This window comes from Lactuca saligna, chromosome 4 (assembly GCF_052625555.1).
Source record: "Lactuca saligna cultivar CGN05327 chromosome 4, ASM5262555v1, whole genome shotgun sequence".
In the NCBI taxonomy this organism is placed as follows: domain Eukaryota; kingdom Viridiplantae; phylum Streptophyta; class Magnoliopsida; order Asterales; family Asteraceae; genus Lactuca; species Lactuca saligna.
Window position 1 is genome coordinate 94,267,512 of NC_136420.1, and position 17,461 is coordinate 94,284,972.

The 17,461-nt window shown below is 34.3% G+C and overlaps 2 protein-coding genes across 3 annotated transcripts; one reads left to right on the forward strand and one right to left on the reverse strand.

Annotated features, from left to right (window-relative positions):
- The first annotated feature begins 3,913 nt into the window (after positions 1-3,913).
- Positions 3,914-6,091, forward strand: LOC145042412 (WD-40 repeat-containing protein MSI3-like). Its single transcript, XM_078990826.1, has 6 exons — positions 3,914-4,287; positions 4,752-5,075; positions 5,179-5,322; positions 5,388-5,512; positions 5,585-5,680; positions 5,771-6,091. Exons 1-6 carry the CDS (start codon positions 3,961-3,963, stop codon positions 5,970-5,972), a joined length of 1,218 nt encoding a protein of 405 aa, XP_078846952.1. The 5' UTR covers positions 3,914-3,960; the 3' UTR covers positions 5,973-6,091.
- A 1,686-nt stretch (positions 6,092-7,777) lies between these two features.
- On the reverse strand, positions 7,778-13,174 carry LOC145042413 (protein kinase STUNTED-like). Of its 2 annotated transcripts, XM_078990828.1 has the most exons (11): positions 13,052-13,174; positions 12,495-12,921; positions 12,313-12,386; positions 12,031-12,149; positions 11,554-11,669; positions 10,334-10,894; positions 10,000-10,248; positions 9,221-9,384; positions 8,857-9,084; positions 8,478-8,627; positions 7,778-8,247 (listed from the first exon to the last, which is right to left on the reverse strand). In XM_078990828.1, exons 2-11 carry the CDS (start codon positions 12,664-12,666, stop codon positions 7,975-7,977), a joined length of 2,106 nt encoding a protein of 701 aa, XP_078846954.1. In that variant the 5' UTR covers positions 12,667-12,921; positions 13,052-13,174; the 3' UTR covers positions 7,778-7,974. The 2 variants fall into 2 exon arrangements, with proteins under 2 accessions (XP_078846954.1, XP_078846953.1); XM_078990827.1 differs by having other exon boundaries at positions 12,495-13,173.
- Positions 13,175-17,461: the final 4,287 nt, after the last annotated feature.

Genomic DNA, 17,461 nt, shown 5'->3' on the forward strand with positions numbered 1-17,461 from the left:
CATTTTTATACAATGTTTAAGATTATACTATAAAAATTAAGATTATTTGCTGGTTGTTTTAAATTGTTTTTATGTATTCCATCCGCTTTGAAGATCGAAAAAGGGCCTCATTTTTCTATTCCCCGCGTCGGGAGTCATGTAAAAATTGTGTGCGAATAAAATTACATGACACACACACGTACGCACACACACATACATACATACATACATACATACATACATACATATATATATATATATATATATATATATATATATATATATATATATATATATATATATATATCGCTAAAAATGACTAATTATCTTCAAATTTTAGAAGAAATAGATGTTATCAATAAGGCTACAGGGTGTGGCTTAGAAATGTGCTCGGTATATCGGACATGGCTTCAACACGCCATGCCACAACCTCGTTAGAGGCTACTCGGTACTCCTACTTGACATATATCTACCGAGTTTAATTATCAGTTAACCGTGCCTACCAACTAATCAATTGTTATTTTTTGTGATTTTTTTAATTCTCAAACTCTACAAACCACCCTCCAAAATGATAAAAGTTCTACATAGTGCGATAAAGATAATGTGACGTATACGTGGCGGTAAAAAAGATATAGCATCTAAGTGATGGCAAAAAGATGTACGAAAAATGACAATACTCTTTATAGCCTAATGGATATATCTATATAAAAGAGTTTCTATATTTAAAACATATTTACTAAGATTTAATAGATGCTATCATTTTGTAAGATTTTAATAAACACTAAAGTATTTTTCTCAAAATTTAGGATTTGTTTATCCGTATTTCAAACATATTTTTGAAATTTCAACTTACGTTCTTTTAATGTCTGCACAATCTATTCTAAAATCCGAAATCCAAAATTCAAAATCTACATTTTGTATTTTTTTTTGTTATGAAATAAAATTAATTCAAAATAAAAGTGACTTGGTCTAAAATATATCTTACGAAATATATTTGAAAATATCTAAAAATTAGATAGTAAAAAAAATAAACATTTAAAAGTTTATTTTTATGATTATGTTATGCCTATTTATAAAAGAGTAAATTACATGAATGGTCGCTATGGTTTGGATAATTTGCACGTTTGATTCCTTACTTATTAATTTTTTTTAGCTTGGATAGTCCGTACTATATATTTTTATTACGTCTCCGATCTGTGACGGACATAAAATAAAAATACTATTTTACCCAATATAATTACTTTTTTCTTAATTTATTTATTGCATATTTAAAATTTATATTATTATTTAAATAAACACGTCCTATTCTAACTATCCTACGTAGACCTCACACCTTTTCTTCCCCCTTTCCTCAATTCTTTCTTTTATTTTTGTTTCATACGACTCCCCCTCCCAACTAGAACACCATTGTTCGTCTTTCCTGTACCACTACCATCCACCCAATGGTCGGAGTTGAAATTAGATCTAAAATTAGATTTATCGTTAAGCCTTGAAATCAGATATCGTATTTATAACTATAACTTGAGATAAGATATCAAATTCAAACATTGAAACAAATACCAATTATCAATTCTAAAGTCGAAATTAAAACAAAGATCATACATTAATCAAAACTTGAAACTTAAAATCTGATTTATGTAGATACACTTAAACCAAGCTAACAAAATAGAAATTAAATTCTAACTGTCAAGGATTTATACAACAATATGTGAAATTAGATAGAAGTTTACACATATGCTTTGATACTTGAAAATGCAAAATACATAGGGTGTATGAATAGAAACTGAAATAATCTTAACTGAGACTAGCAACAATTAGATTGACAAGGCCTACATACGATGGAGGTCGCCGTTGATTGCTTGATGTGAAGTCAATTGCTTGATGACCAAGACCAGATATGATAATTTCTTGATGATAGAGAGTAATGGTAGAGACGATGGGACATGTGGTGGTCGGGTTGATCGGGTCGTCGTCGCAGTCATAGGGGGTGATGTCAGTGTTGAAGGCGGAACATGTGACGATTGTCGTGAGTCGTAAGATTTCAATGGTACTTAGATCAGAAAGTGTAATTTTAGGGTTCTACCACTGATGAAGTAAGAGGTGGGGAGGGAGAGGAAAAAGATGCAGATTGTCAGTGAAGATAAGGGATGGATGAGATTCGATGGTGAGGTGGGTGAAGGAGGCACTCGGAGGTGATAACAGGTGAAGATGGAAGGGTGCAAGAGTAGGGAAGCAAGTGCATTTTGGGTGGTGGGACCCATATGCATTATTTTATAAAAAAATATATATTTTTTAAAATAATAAATTATGTTAAAATAATATTAGACAAAATTGCAAAAATTGTCTCTGTAGTATACATTTTTTTGGGGTTTTAGTCCAAACCATGACTTTTTTGGTTCTGTGGTCCTTTTAGGCTACTTTCATTGTAGAATTGGTCCCCAATAAAATTGAAAAGACTACTTTGCCCTTTTAAATTGTTTTTTCTATTTACTTAAATATTATTTTTCTTTTATTTAATTATAAATGTTAAACAAATTAAGAATGGGACCCACACCTCTTTCCCTCTCTCTCTCTCTCTCTCTCTCTCTTTCTCTCTTTGTTTCGCTGCGAAGAAACTCCACCGGAGGTGATGCGTTTTCCGACCACCACCATGGGCAACAGACCCTTCCTTTCTCCTTCTTCAATCCCAACTGCCAAACACCTATGCAATTTTCGAAAAGCATCACCCAAACACCCATGCCCCTTCGTGTTTAACTGTCGGTGACAGGATGAAAGAAGCCAAGGGAAGCCGCCAAAGCAGCCTCCGTCCCCAATTCGGCTCTGCTACCGCTACTTTGTTCCTTCATTTTCGTTACTATTGACGACAAGAAAGGAACACACGAGGGCCCGCCGGAGAGTAGCTATCCCCCTCTACCATTTGCTCATCAACTCCACAACGAAACGCCCCTGAAGATCCTTGCCCCCTTTGCTCGTCGGAGACACCGACTACTGCCCCTCATCGACGTACACAACCCCGTCTGCCATTTTTCGGTGCTACTCTTTGCTGCTTACCTTCACCTCGATCTATGGTTGTCGGCGACGAAGTTAAGCCAATAGGATCACCGTAAAAACGGGTTCCTTTCCCACTTAACATATCTACCATCGCATGTGGCTGGAACGGAGGCAATAACCTCCTTCTTTTGTTTTATTGTTCTGGTGAGTCGAAGAAAAAAAGAGGGAGAGGGGAATCAGTAATTGGCAACAGAAGATGAGGGGGGTTTGGGTGGTGATTGTTGATAGAAAAAGGGAAGAGGATGATGGGAGCTGTTTGTCTTCCTTGGTGGCCGGTAAACACCATTTCCGGTGGGTGGTCTTGCCGGAAATCAAGAAGAAAGAAATAAAGAACCGTAAGAAATGAGAGAGAGAGAGAGAGAGAGAGAGAGAGAGAGAGAGAGAGAGAGCAGGTGGGTTCCATTCTTGATTTGTTTAACATTTATAATTAAATAAAAGAAAAAGAATATTTAAGTAAATAGAAAAAACAAATTAAAAGAGCAAAGTAGTCTTTTCAACTTTATCGGGGACCAATCCTACAATGAAAGTAACCCAAAAGGATCACAAAACCAAAAAAGTCATGATTTGGACTAAAACCCAAAAAAAATGCATACCATAGGGACCATTTTTGCAATTTTGTCATAATATTATAATGGCAATATTGTTTTTTATGTATAGTAGGGACTAAATACATAACAAATTCAAATTCAAAAAATTATGGAAGTTAAAAAAATAAGTTAGAAATTAAATATATTAATCTCCACACAAGCACCTATGCAGTAATTTACTTTTTATAAAAATAGATATGGATCGATCCAGCCCACAATGAGTACTTAATGGGCCTGAAGCCTATTCCAGCTTGCATATAACACTTCTAGTTTGCCGCCTCCTCATTTCTACTTCCAAACCTACGCGGGAAAATAATCTAGATAGTCAGAGAGAAAGAGAGGAATGAGGTCGGAGGAAGACGACGGAGCCGGCGCCGGCGCCGGCGAAGACCACCAAGTGGAGGAGGAGTTCAGTGTATGGAAGAAGAACTCTCCATTCTTATACGATCTCATCGTCTCTCACTCCCTTGAGTGGCCGTCACTAACCGTTCAGTGGCTTCCTTCGCCACCGTCTCCGTACAAAGACGGCTCTTTCGCCACTCACAAGCTGATTCTCGGGACGCATACCTCCGATGAAAGTCCTAACTTCCTTCTCGTCGCAGATGTCCTCTTGCCGGTTAATCCTTCATCTTCCCTCGACACCAATCACGAAAACCCTCATATCCCTAAGGTCAGTCGGTCGCTAGTTCTTATGCTATTTCTTTACTCGAATCAGTACAATAATCTATGTTCCACACCGAAATTTATATTTTTGAATTGTCTGGACAAGTAAATTGTTGGAATCCCACACTTCAATTTAAGAAAAGTACTAATCTTACAAACGTTTTGAGGATCCGTAGATTTGTAGTTGATATGATGCAGGGTGGTACCTCAAAAAAATGTAAACCACTCTAATATAAGAAACTACAATACAAAATAATAAAAATCCTGCAAATGAAATTTGGATCCGAAGGATGTGTCAATTTTGTTAGAGCACTTTCATCCATTGATTACATTTTAGGGCTAAACGCAAGAAACATCAACTTACTATGCATTCATTTGTTTAATATGACATCATTATAATAAACAAATCAACAAAACTACATTGCTGATTCTTGCCTTTAGCCTAATTTTTTTTTTCTCAAATCCTTATAGGTAGAGATAATTCAAAAGATTCATGTTGATGGAGAGGTAAATCGGGCACGATGTATGCCACAAAACCCATCAATTATTGCAGCAAAGACAAGTTCTTCAGAAGTCTATGTATTCGATTCCACAAAACAACTTTTAAACGATGAAGGAGGCTCTTGTGAACCTGATGCAAAGTTAAGGGGTCATGAAAAAGAAGGTTATGGGCTTTCATGGAGCCCTTTTAAAGAAGGGTATCTCTTGAGTGGCTCCAACGATTGTAAAATCTGCTTATGGGATGTGTCTGCAATGCCTTCAAATAAAGTTCTTGATGCCAAATACATTTACGAGGTACTTTTTGCATCCTTCATTACTTAAATTTTTATCATTCATTGTTTATCAGTGAGTGTTGATAGTTATTGCAGTTGAAATTAAATGATAAATGTTAATTTAGGATCATGGGAGTTTAGTTGAAGATGTATCATGGCATTTGAAGAATGAAAGCTTATTTGGATCTGTTGGGGATGATTGCAAGCTAATGATTTGGGATTTACGCACAAATAAACATGAACAATCTGTTGTAGTTCATGAGAAAGAGGTGTAACTTTTTATATTAATAGCTTTTATTTTTAAGTTTCTAATGAAATTTATAATAATTCCCAGGTGAATTATTTATCTTTTAATCCATTCAATGAGTGGGTTTTGGCTACAGCATCTTCAGACACAACAGTTGGGCTTTTTGACATGAGGAAACTAACATCACCACTTCATGTTTTGAGTAGTCATACGTAAGCATCTTAATTTTATTTTTCTTTTTTTATGTTTTCTTTATATATTTTCATAAAAAAATTAATATACAGGGAAGAGGTGTTCCAAGTTGAGTGGGACCCAAACCATGAAACTGTGATTGCATCCTCTGCTGATGACAGAAGGCTGATGGTGTGGGACCTAAACAGGTACTTAAACTGATACTCATGTCAAAAGACATGAATGCCCTTCTCCTTCCATTTCTTCTAAACAGATATTTTGAATTTGGGTGATTTCAGGATTGGAGATGAACAGCTGGAAGGTGAAACTGAAGATGGCCCACCAGAGCTTTTGTTCTCACATGGTGGACACAAGGCAAAAATATCAGACTTTTCATGGAACAAAAATGAGGCATGGGTGATTTCTAGTGTGGCTGAAGACAATGCGTTGCAGGTTTGGCAAATGGCTGAAAGTATTTATCATGAAGATGATGGCATTTAAATTTAAGTTTTTGTTACTATTTATTTGCTTGAAAATGAAAATTAATAGTAGTGGATTTCAACAAACATGAATGTGTCATAGTGTTATTTATGTATGCGTAGAATTGTGTTGTTTTGTTAGTGAATTGAGTTGAAGCAACTACACAAAAAGGGTGAGTTTTATTTTATAACATAATTAGGAAAACTAAAAAAGCAATGATCATAACGCCCCATTTGGAATGGAGAGGGACTCGTTCACAATCTCTTATATTTGTAAAAGACGTTATTGCCCTAAACAAGGTGATTTTAAAAAGGTTTCAAGAAAATTGTTTAAGATATAGATTCTTACCCACATGACCAAACTATCTTTGACTTTATTGGGCCTGAAGTCAATGGACTTTTTCTGCTCAAAAGTTCCGAGAGAATGACGTCGAAAGAGTAAACATCAATTTTTATAGAATGCCTCGCGAAGAGTTTACTTATTATATTTTTATAAATACCATACAAGTTATACTCGAACAAAAAATGATTTGTTTATGTTTGTTAGTTTAATTAACTTAAAAAAAAAAAGTAAACACAAAGAGATAAAAGTGCAAGTTTTCTTGATCGTGTTTGTTAAGGTGCAAAACAAAAGAATGATCATAAATGAACGTATATAAAACATAAATGAACGTACATATAAAATATAAATGAACATAAACATTCAATCAAAAACTATAAAACTTGACCATCGGCACTTCTATGATCCTACTTAGGAGTGTCACTTTTGAATTTAGAGTTTTTCGTTTAAGAAAAACTAAGCAACTCTAATGCAAATTTATTTATTTATTTTTTTGAATCTTATTAGGTGTTTGATGCATTGGACTGGACTGAACAGTACTGGACTGAATTGGATTGAGTTGAACTGGATTGGACAACACCGGTCAAATTAAGTGTTAAGCGTTTGGTGACACCAGGATGGGAGAGAACATGACATTAAAATGATTGAATTGTCCTTTATATATAATAATAATAATAATAATAATAATAATAATAATAATAAATGAAGGTTTTTTACCACATGTCCTTTCTCCTTTATTTGGACACATGGCAATTTCTTAAATTTTTAAATTTTTTATTTTCCACTTTTCATTTTATTGTATTAAAATTCCACATTTAATGTGTAAGGTAATATATATAAGGTATTTATTAGAAATAGTTTATATATGTAATGTATTTAATACATTAAAGTTTCAAGTTTAATAATTCAATTTTTTTTTTATTTTTCTTATAAATTCAAATTGTTAAAATTTTATATTTATTTATTTTAATTAAACCCATGTAATATATGAGTCTCACACCTAATATATATATATATATATATATATATATATATATATATATATATATATATATATATATATATATATATATATATATATATAGAAGTCAAATAGTCCCATTTGACTTGGTCAATAACTATTTTTGTTTCTGTCCTATTATTGCGAGATACTATCCAAAAAAACATGTGTTCTCTTCTATTTCGTTTTATGTACCAAACCCTACCTTAAGACTAAAAGCTCCTAAGAGATCTAAAAAACTCCCTTTAAACTCGCATAAGCAATTAAACTCAAAACAGCTACCTATTAAACTCAACACACTAGACTTTTTAGTTTCTAGATCTATTTATAATTATCAAATAAGGAAGACAGTCATCTTCCACCTCATTTGAAGATATAATTACAATTTTTGTTGTTTGTGGTGCTGATATAATGCATGCTAAGCGTAATATATATTGTGCGACTTTTGTCTTGTGTAACAAAAGTTAAAACACACTATCGAGACAAATTTGAATGAAAACCACAAATCTCAATTCACTAGAAAATCTCTCACGTTTACATCTCGATTCGTTAAAACACACAACACCTCATCATCGGGTGCACATTCTTTTTTCCCCTTCGTATACATTCTTAAGCTATACAAAACTATCTACATTCTTCACAAAAAAACCCGAAGAATTTTCCCCACACCACACAAAAACAAACCTAATCCATGCTCGAAGACGGGCTCCACCTTCCCCTCAAGTATCCTTCTAATGTATGCCGCGTGTGTTGATTTACATCCACACTACCAAATGATGTTGACTTATCATCAACATCAAGAAACGCAAGACTCAAATGAGACTCCGCATTTGATTCCGGATAAACTTCATCATCATCATCATCATCGTCATGATCTTCATTAGTACACAACAATTCCAAATCATTTTGATTTGACTTCTTGTCCAAATCATGCTCCCCTCTTAAAATGTTTAAGACCTAAAGACAAACAAAACAGAAAATGTCCTAAAATTTCCTTAAAAAAATAGAGTTTATGACTTTTCTTTCTAAAAAGATAAGGTAGAGATGACTTGTCTGTGCGAAAGACGCGAATGCCCTATTTATTATCATTATTAAAAATAGCTCTAGAAAGCTTGTCAAGTCGTGTATGGTGTAACAAATGAAAGGTAGTGGATATTATAAGCATGAATAGAGATGTTTTCTCAAACCTCGTTCATTGTGGGACGCCTTCTAGCTGATCTTGTGAGACAAAGTGTTGCAGCTAGAGCCATTCGAACTATTTGATTTTTGTTGACTTCTTTGTCCAAATCGACATCTAATATGCTTGCTAAATCTCCCTTTTCTAGCTTCGGTTTTGCCTACATTATACAAATAACATAATTAGAAAAACCCCAAAAAACAAGCCTAGGACTCTGTTTGTTACCCTCGACAAGTTATACTGGTTTTGGCATGCATTGGAACAAAAATTCCAACGTTTTTGAAAAAAGGTGGGAGAGGGACTCACTTACAGTCTCTTGTATGTGCAAAAGACGTAAATACCCTTATCGACAAATAGCCTATTTACAAGGTTTCAAGAAAGATTCTTACCCACATGACCAAACTATCTTCGCCTTTAACGGGATCTGAATTGATCGGTCTTTTTCTGGTCAAAAGCTCCAAGAGAACAACACCGAAAGAGTAAACATCAATTTTTTCACTAACTTTCCCATACATAAAGTACTCGGGAGCAAGATATCCAAATGTTCCAACCACATCACTATGACTTAGGAATGGTAAACTTGTGGGTCCCCATATCGCAAGCCCAAAATCCGATAACTGCAAACAAGATTCAACAAACCGAATCACGGTTAGATTCCTGAAAAAGTTACTAGATACAGATGCATACTGGGCTGGGCCTAACCTGGCCCGGCCCATTTGTGCACCTGTACTGGATAGATGGTATGGTACAAACCTGAGGCTCGAATTCCTCTGAGAGAAGAATGTTGGAAGACTTGATGTCACGATGAATGACAGGCCGAGGACATTCTTTATGCAAATAGTTTAAAGCTTCAGCAACTTTAATGGCTATATTCAATCTTATTTCCCATGATAAAATCGATTTGTCCTTCGTGGCACCTAGATACAGAAAAGAAAGAGCAAAATTGTTACTTTTTTTAAAGCTTCAGCAACTTTAATGAAATTGTTGTAGTTAATATGGTCGTGGAAAATCATAAACTAATTAAGGGCATGGTACGCTAAAAAAATCACTAACGAATAATTAATGGCATGGTACAAAAATAAAAAGCACAACGAATTTTCACAATTTATTATCAATATAGCCTCTAGCTATTTTCTATTGTAATTAAATCATCAAATTAAAAAAAAAAAAATTAAATTAAATCGTCATGTTTTTTTACGGTTTGAAAAACAATACTTTTCTTGGTTATCCAGTTTTGAAAACGGGTAAAGTATACAAAATTTGCAACTATCGATTTAGCCAAAAGACTAGTAGTTGTTCATTAATATATTATAATTATAATAATAGTTTAGTTAGCTAAAATGACAAAAATAATATTTTAATGGACGAATCAATAAATAAGAATAGTTCTATAGGTAAAACCATAAATCAATGGTTTAAAGTACAAAGTACAAATAATAGTATGTACCTTTTTTCACCCCTAAAAGAAAATTGTAGTAAATTAAAAAAATTAAAAAAAAAAAAAAAAAAAATCTTTTTTGAAAGAAACTTACCATGTATATTGTCCTCTAAATTTCCTCTAGGCACGAGATCATAAACAGAAATCAAGTTATCTTCTTCCACGCATACCCCTAAAAGAGGTGTGATGTTTTCATGATTTAGCGAAGTCATAATGTCGATTTCCAGAATATAATCTTTCCATGCTTCTCTTGATGATCTTCTGATCTTCACAGCCACCATTTTTCCATCAGGAAACATCCCTTTATATACACGATGACAACCACCTTTCCCGATCAAATTCTCTGTAATTAAAAAGACGATTTTCAATCAGTTTTGCTAATTCTCTTAAAAATCTACACTCAAAATCACGAAACTCAGTAAAATTACCTGACGCAAAGTTAGATGTTGAGGCTCTAAGTAGATCAAATCCAAACCATTGGCATCGAGACGGATTAGTTTTGAGTAAAAGATTCAAAATTTCCGGCAACTCATGGCTTTTATCGATCGGAGTTCCACTCTCATTGCTCGTGTTTGTGAACAAACTAGATTCCGACCTAGAATCCGACGCCATGCTTTTAGGGCTAATTTCACTATTCGACGACGGCGTTCTTGGAGTCCCCGGCGTCGACCTGTTCGGCAAGTTCATCACCCACTTCACCACCGACATTTTTCTAGCCTCCATTGCCGACGGCGTTAACACGGTGTTTGCTCGGAGAAGAGGCCATCCGGGTCTTTGATGGGCAAAATCCTCGATCACGACAGAAACAGAGCTCAGAGCTTTCTTCCGCAGTTCGAAAGGGTCTAATTCTTCATCTTTTAGGCTTTTGATCTCTTCGGAACTGTGTCTTCCCATTTCAGAGGCCTCGGAGTAGCAAAACTCCGACTGGGTGTCTTTCAAATTGGAGTTGCCGATTAAGTAGAAACTTGGCCTCGGATCTCGCATTGACCCTTTTTAAAAAATAATTAATATATAATTAAAAGGAGGTAGATATTGAGATTTGGTATTTAATGTTTGATGTGTTATAGTCTTGAGATACGATAAAGATTGATATAATAATCCTAACATATCACATGATAGTAACATGAGTATGGTCATTAAAGATGCGTCTCAGTAAAGGTTATGTAAATGTTCGATGGAGGAAAAAAGATAGAATGGAAAAATCTACCAAATTAAAGCACTTTAGAGCATTAAAATTTGAAAAATAGCAATTATAGCAACTAAATTGCTTCGTATTAGCTTATTTGGTTGATGTTGTCATCACACAAAATAAAAGGAAGATGTTATAATAAACAAATAAATAAAAATAAGTTGTTGTTTCTTGCTTTTACCCCTATTTTTTTTGTCATGAAGTGAATGAACCATATAGATTTCTCTATCATTATCTATTTGCCTTTTTTTTTTTTTTGGAAATTCTTGATTTGATACCATTTTTTGTGATGGGTAAAAATGTTAAAAAATTTGAGTATAAGATCATAAACAAAAAAATGTTCTTTAAAATTACATAAATTAGGATCATGAGATTGTAACATGAACCTAATCATGGCATGCGTATGGCCTAACATGACTTGATTTTAAGTTATGTAAGGGATGTACCCAATAAAAATACCTGAAAGTTGGCCATTGGAAAACCTCTTGAAAACAACTTTCCCATTATGGAGAGCCAAAACTTCAGTTGCTAAAGGTAGTTTCTTTGCACAATATTTAGCAATTGAAAGCCAACACCTTCACAAACAAAAACCACATTAAGAAAGCCCTAAATGAAATTTCTTTTTTACTTGCTACATTTATGAGTAAACATGATTTAATCTCGTAAACTATATATATAAGTATATTTTTATTTAATGTAAAAAAAAAAAGAGAAATAAGATTTTAGTAACCAGGACTTTTTACACAAATTTCAAAAGTATGAAGTCCTTTTATAACAATAGAAAAAAAAAGAACAACTTTTTTTTGAACACGCACAATCTCCAAAGCATACCATATGGTGATACTTTTAAAAGTAAGTATTTTCGTTTAAAATTTCACACGGAAATAGTCATTTTTTTGGAACATGGTATAATTTTGTTTAAAAATATCTACTTACCCGAAAGCCCTGATCTTGCTAACCCCAACAATAACAGCGGCTGCAGAATAAAACTTCGCTTCTTTAACCAAAACTTTCCGTATTGAATTCCCTCTCACTACTTGACCTGTAAGGTCAACCTGAAAAAAAAAACATGTTCAAAATTCAAAATTCTAATCTTCCTGTGCATCAGATATCAACATCTGGTAGAAACCAGATGCTGCTGCTTTGATGCACATGATGGCGGCCTTGGTGCACTGCACCAGACCGTTGTAAAAAGTTTAGCATATTGAAAAACAATACCTGTTTTTGGTCACAAAGGCCTTCATAATCGGCCAAATAATCATCCAACAAACTCTTGTACTTTGATACAGAGTCTGTAAAACATTGAAGTAATTTAAATATTAAAAATAAATAAATCCTTTAACAAGAACCATATCATATTCAAGAAAATGAAAAAAAAAAAGGAAAAAGAAAAAAGTTACCTGAATTATGACAAACGTTAATGGCGATTACACGATCACCTGCATCTGCAACTTTCACCATAGCCCAATCAAGAAGCTCTCTACCACATTCATCAAATCGAATTCCCACCAAAACATTCTTCGTTTCAACACCTTGATGATTATGATTATGATCTACAGCCTCAAATGTCATTTTTTATGATGATCAATTTTCCTTTTTTTTTTTTTTTTTCTCAATCAACACCCTGCAAATTCTTCCTCAAACATTTTCTAATTTGATACTAAATTTGCAGAGCCATGTACTAAAAACAAGAAGAAAAAGAAGAAAAAATGCAGTCTCCCACTAGAATGGAACCTCTTATCTGCGAAATTCGAACTATAAAGATCTCAAAATCCGTGGGTTTTTCGCTAAATTCCAAGAGATATAATATTCTCAAGGAAGCCCCACCTGTAAAAAATTTAAAAATCAAAGAAAAAACCTACCCACAAAAGGAGAAATTAAATTAAAGAATGTGGAATTGGGGGAAACAAACAAAAAGAAAAAAACAAAAAATAAAAAGAAATAGTAAACTAATTACCTAAAACAATGAACGATTTGTGATGCAACTCCATCTTTAATCGAAATTTGATGAAGTTGCCCCAAAACGAATCGAACCCACCTACTCCAACTATCAAAGAAATTATTTAAAATCCGATTTATCTCGATTACGTTTCTATTTCTATATATTAATTTAACTAAAAATTGGTCAATTCAAATGGGGTTTCTGATTAAAATACAAAGAGCTTGAAAACGAGAGGCGTATGGGGGGGACAGAATTGAAGAAAGCGTCGGCGGACTTGAAAGGTTTCCCGCGAAAAAAGGTGAAAACGATTAAAAAATTTCACCAGTTTCATGGTGGCATTTAATTCGAGAGGTGAGTCTGATAAATTTAACGTTTCTATAAATGTAAAATTTATTCAAAGTTGACGTCTGCGTGAAAAACAGTTTGATAACAGTAATATGTTTGAGATAAGAACGGGAGACCAGAAACCACCATACCCGTTAATGTTTAACTACCATTATTGACCTTTGATCGGCAGGAGTCTTTTGAAAGATTTGAATCTTCTTTGTAATATTAATATTCAAATGTTCCTTTCTTTGCTTTCGTAAGTAGCCAATGTCATTATATTTTTATTGTAAAGTAATATTTTTCTAAATGTTCTTCTATTGCGACTCTCCGATATTTACGAAGTTTAAGGGAGAATGCTTGTTTAGTTGTTTTAGGCAATAATACTAAACAAGTCTTTTAGAAACTGTTTCGAACATTGAAACCCTCGAGGTTTGAACATGAGATGTATATACTTTTGTTATTGATATAAATTATAAAATTTAAAGACAAACGATATAGGTTTAATTATGGATTTGATCCATGCCTATAACTCCCGTTAAAAACCATCTGTTCTGTTAAACACATGCCTTCACATGAGGGTAAGTATGTATTTTTCACCTTTCATCTCTCATATTCTATCAACGCCATTACGAAACACCCCTATATGAATTTCAATTGATCAATGTCACTCAAATTTCATCCACATTGTTTTCATCTTCTTCATATTAGAACCCTAGTTATCAAACCAGATCATATTTATTGTCTCTTGTTAATTATTGCTTAAATATGTCATTGCGTGTAACCCAAAATGACTTTACTATTAATAATCATATTACCAAACTGTTGTGAGTGTGGACACCATTTCCAACACTCTAATATAGATAGAGAGTCTGCTATCCAATACAATTGTTGTACTTATATGAAGTAGCTATGAAACAACCCTTAGATTAGTGATCAAATATTCCTTTGTTTTACATGATATCTAGATGAACATGAGGCATGGAAGCAATTCAATCTCAATGTTCAAGGTTATGTTTTTTCGATAGAGATTTGTGATGACCACATTAGACTGTACAATTGATCTAATCAACTCAGTTAGATCTTGGCCATGCATTTGATGTTATTACCAAATCATCAAGGGGCCCATAAATATTGCTTCTGTTGTTAGGGAAGAATGAAAAAAATAAACTTCAACTATATAGACTTTGCACACTCATCATGTCATATCTGGACATTCCATGTATAGCTGCTAATTACAAAAAACATTGGAGAAAACAATGCATAAAATCCTACAGAACTAAAGTCTCATGCATCTTAGAATTGTTTGTGACAATTTACATGAAATAATATTTAAGTGTAGGTTACTTCAATACTTAATCTCCTTTTAAGAACTCATGAGTATTACTCACATATCCATGTTATGTTCATCACCATGAACAAATTAGTAATACTACATGACAATCAGGCATAAAAGGCACCTCTCCTATCACATAATACTGAGCATATCATTAGCCCTAATCTAGCATGCAATTCTCATAATCATAACATATATCATAATAAACATGTATTAGTATTCTGGAAACCACTTACTTGAGCTCAGCCGACTGCACACATCACCACCCATTTCTTGCTTAAAAATCCCTTTTTAATTAAATGTTATTTTATAAAAAAATTCACAAACCCTCAGTTTAGGTTCGGGCACACCCGAGAGTATGACTGGATCCCTCAAACCAAGGCTTTGATACCAACTTGTAACATCTCAAAAATCAAGGATAAAAATTTCATTTATATTATTATCAAAACATAGATGTAACTTGATCCAAAATTTAAAAACATTTCTAATTAACACAATTATCAGAGTTGAATCCCAAAATCACATATTGCGGAAAACATGAGTGTATACGTTACGATCAAGTCAGGCCCTTCACTTCCGAACTGGAAGTACCTGAAATCAAAACCACAAACTGTAAGCACAAAGCTTAGTGAGTTCCCCAAATACCACAAATAACGCAAACATACTGTCAGGGATATCTTGGTGCCCGACATACCCTTGTTTGGCATATCTGGGTACCCGACCTACCCTTGCCAGGCATATCTGGGTGGCTGACCTACCCTTATCAGGCATATCTGGGTGACCAACCTACCCTTTGGTCTTATTCCAACCGATTACGAGGTCTATCCCACCCCTACCACTACCATACGAAATCATGCATATCTCACATAAACATCAAACAATATATATCACCTTAATAATTATCAGAAAGACAATCATTAAGCTATAACAATACTAGTGGGCCGACCTTGGTGCCTTCGACCCACAAATTCTACGAAGGGAGACTCACCATGAATGCAAAAGCTCACTGAAAGAAATCCTAAGCTACTGCTCTGACGACTTCCCAAGCAATCAATACCAAAATATCACCTAATTAGCAATTGAGTTCTAAACCATGATCCATAATCCAAACTTGAGGTAAATTGAGCATTTTCCCTCGGTCCAATAAGACTCACAACCAATGGCCAAACCCCAAAACCAATCAAGCCCAAGACCGCAAGATCCACAAAAGCCCACTAATAGCCCAATTTTCCAAATTGGGCCCAACCCCATATGGGCCTTACCCAAATCCCAACGATTCCTGGTCCAATAATAATCCGCTGATATCCCAATGGTCCAAGCCCATTGCACCCACTAAAGTCCAAAACCATTGGGCCCACCAAGGCCCAATACAAAATCATGGCCCAACTAGACATATCCAAATGTCCCAAAACTCTTAAATTATTCTGACCAAAAACCCCACACAAAAATTCAACCCAAAACCAAAACCCAAATATGAAACAAGCCCAAAGGCCCACAGAACCTCGAACGTGGAGTGTACTCAAGGAATGCTGGGCGTACCTCTAGTTATGCGGGGCGTAACCGCAGATCCTCCAAACTCAATTTATGACTTAATCGATTAAGCACTTTATGTATAAACATCAGGGAACCTCCAACTAAAACTCTTAATGCATAAAATCGGCACCTTTATGCATTTTCATGACCCAAAGGGACCCAATAACCATTTTAATCCATTAAAACCTAATCAAGAACATGCATGGACCTTATCTAAGCATCAAGCAAGCATTTTTATAAATCTACAACCTTAGATCTGCTAAGAATGGCAACTTAAAGCTTCTGGAGTGGTCTCCATGTGACATCCCCATTTTTACGGCCAGAAAAGACCGATTTTGTTTATGCTTTATAAAAATCAGAGTATCTCTTTTACTAAAAATGTTGCGGAAATTGTTCCCAGAAAAACATGATAATCGCGTTATCAAAGCATTTCTAACAACATATATTTTTATTCACTTTTGAAACAATTGGGATGTCATCGTCAATACAGAAACATAAGCATAAACATAACTTACATTCATTTACTCTAGTGATCTACATCTCTTTTAAATCTCTCAGTGTAATGTGACTTCATATCAACACCTGCGATATAAATAAACTGAGTGGGTTAGGTTGGGAAACCTGGTGAGTACATAGGGTTTTTAACCCACAATAATATAATTATTATGTTTAAACAATCAAACAATCAACCTAATTACCCATCGCCATTATCTTCTTTATTCTTAAGGATCTACCCTAAGAATTAGCTATTTCTCATTCATTCATTCCTAAGGATCATCCTAAGGAAACAACATGAAGTCCATTGTTGCCAATGACACATTGGTCAAGCGCAACTGCTAATATTGTCACTTAGGCGCAACTGCCAGAGTTGGGACATTTTCTATGAGGCGCTTCTGCTGGTATTGACCTTTAAACGCTACTGTCATGGTCATAAGACTCCCTATTAGGCACAACTGTCGATACTGTCCTTAGAGCGCAGCTGCTAGGATGTTTACCGTGGATCTAAATCATCTACGGGTTGTGGTGCAACTACCAGTGCTCATCTATAAGGTAATAGGTCCACTGCTGCCATTGTATACCTATAGGGAACTAGGTCCGTACTACTAATGTTCCTCTATTTCAGCTTTTATCCCTCATCATTCATCTACCCATGTTTCACCCAACATATTTTGTAGATATAAAATACTTTATACAACTTACATCATTTAAAACATGTATAAAAATCTTTCATC

Coding starts and splice junctions, on each gene's coding strand:
- LOC145042413 (XM_078990828.1), bottom strand. CDS start 12,666: ATGACATTTGAGGCTGTAGATCATAATCATAATCATCAAGGTGTTGAA. Junction 12,387..12,494: donor TAACGTTTGTCATAATTCAG/GTAACTTTTTTC, acceptor AATGTTTTACAG/ACTCTGTATCAAAGTACAAG. Junction 8,248..8,477: donor GGCGTCCCACAATGAACGAG/GTTTGAGAAAAC, acceptor GTTTGTCTTTAG/GTCTTAAACATTTTAAGAGG.
- LOC145042412 (XM_078990826.1), top strand. CDS start 3,961: ATGAGGTCGGAGGAAGACGACGGAGCCGGCGCCGGCGCCGGCGAAGAC. Junction 5,076..5,178: donor ATGCCAAATACATTTACGAG/GTACTTTTTGCA, acceptor ATGTTAATTTAG/GATCATGGGAGTTTAGTTGA. Junction 5,323..5,387: donor TTGTAGTTCATGAGAAAGAG/GTGTAACTTTTT, acceptor AATAATTCCCAG/GTGAATTATTTATCTTTTAA.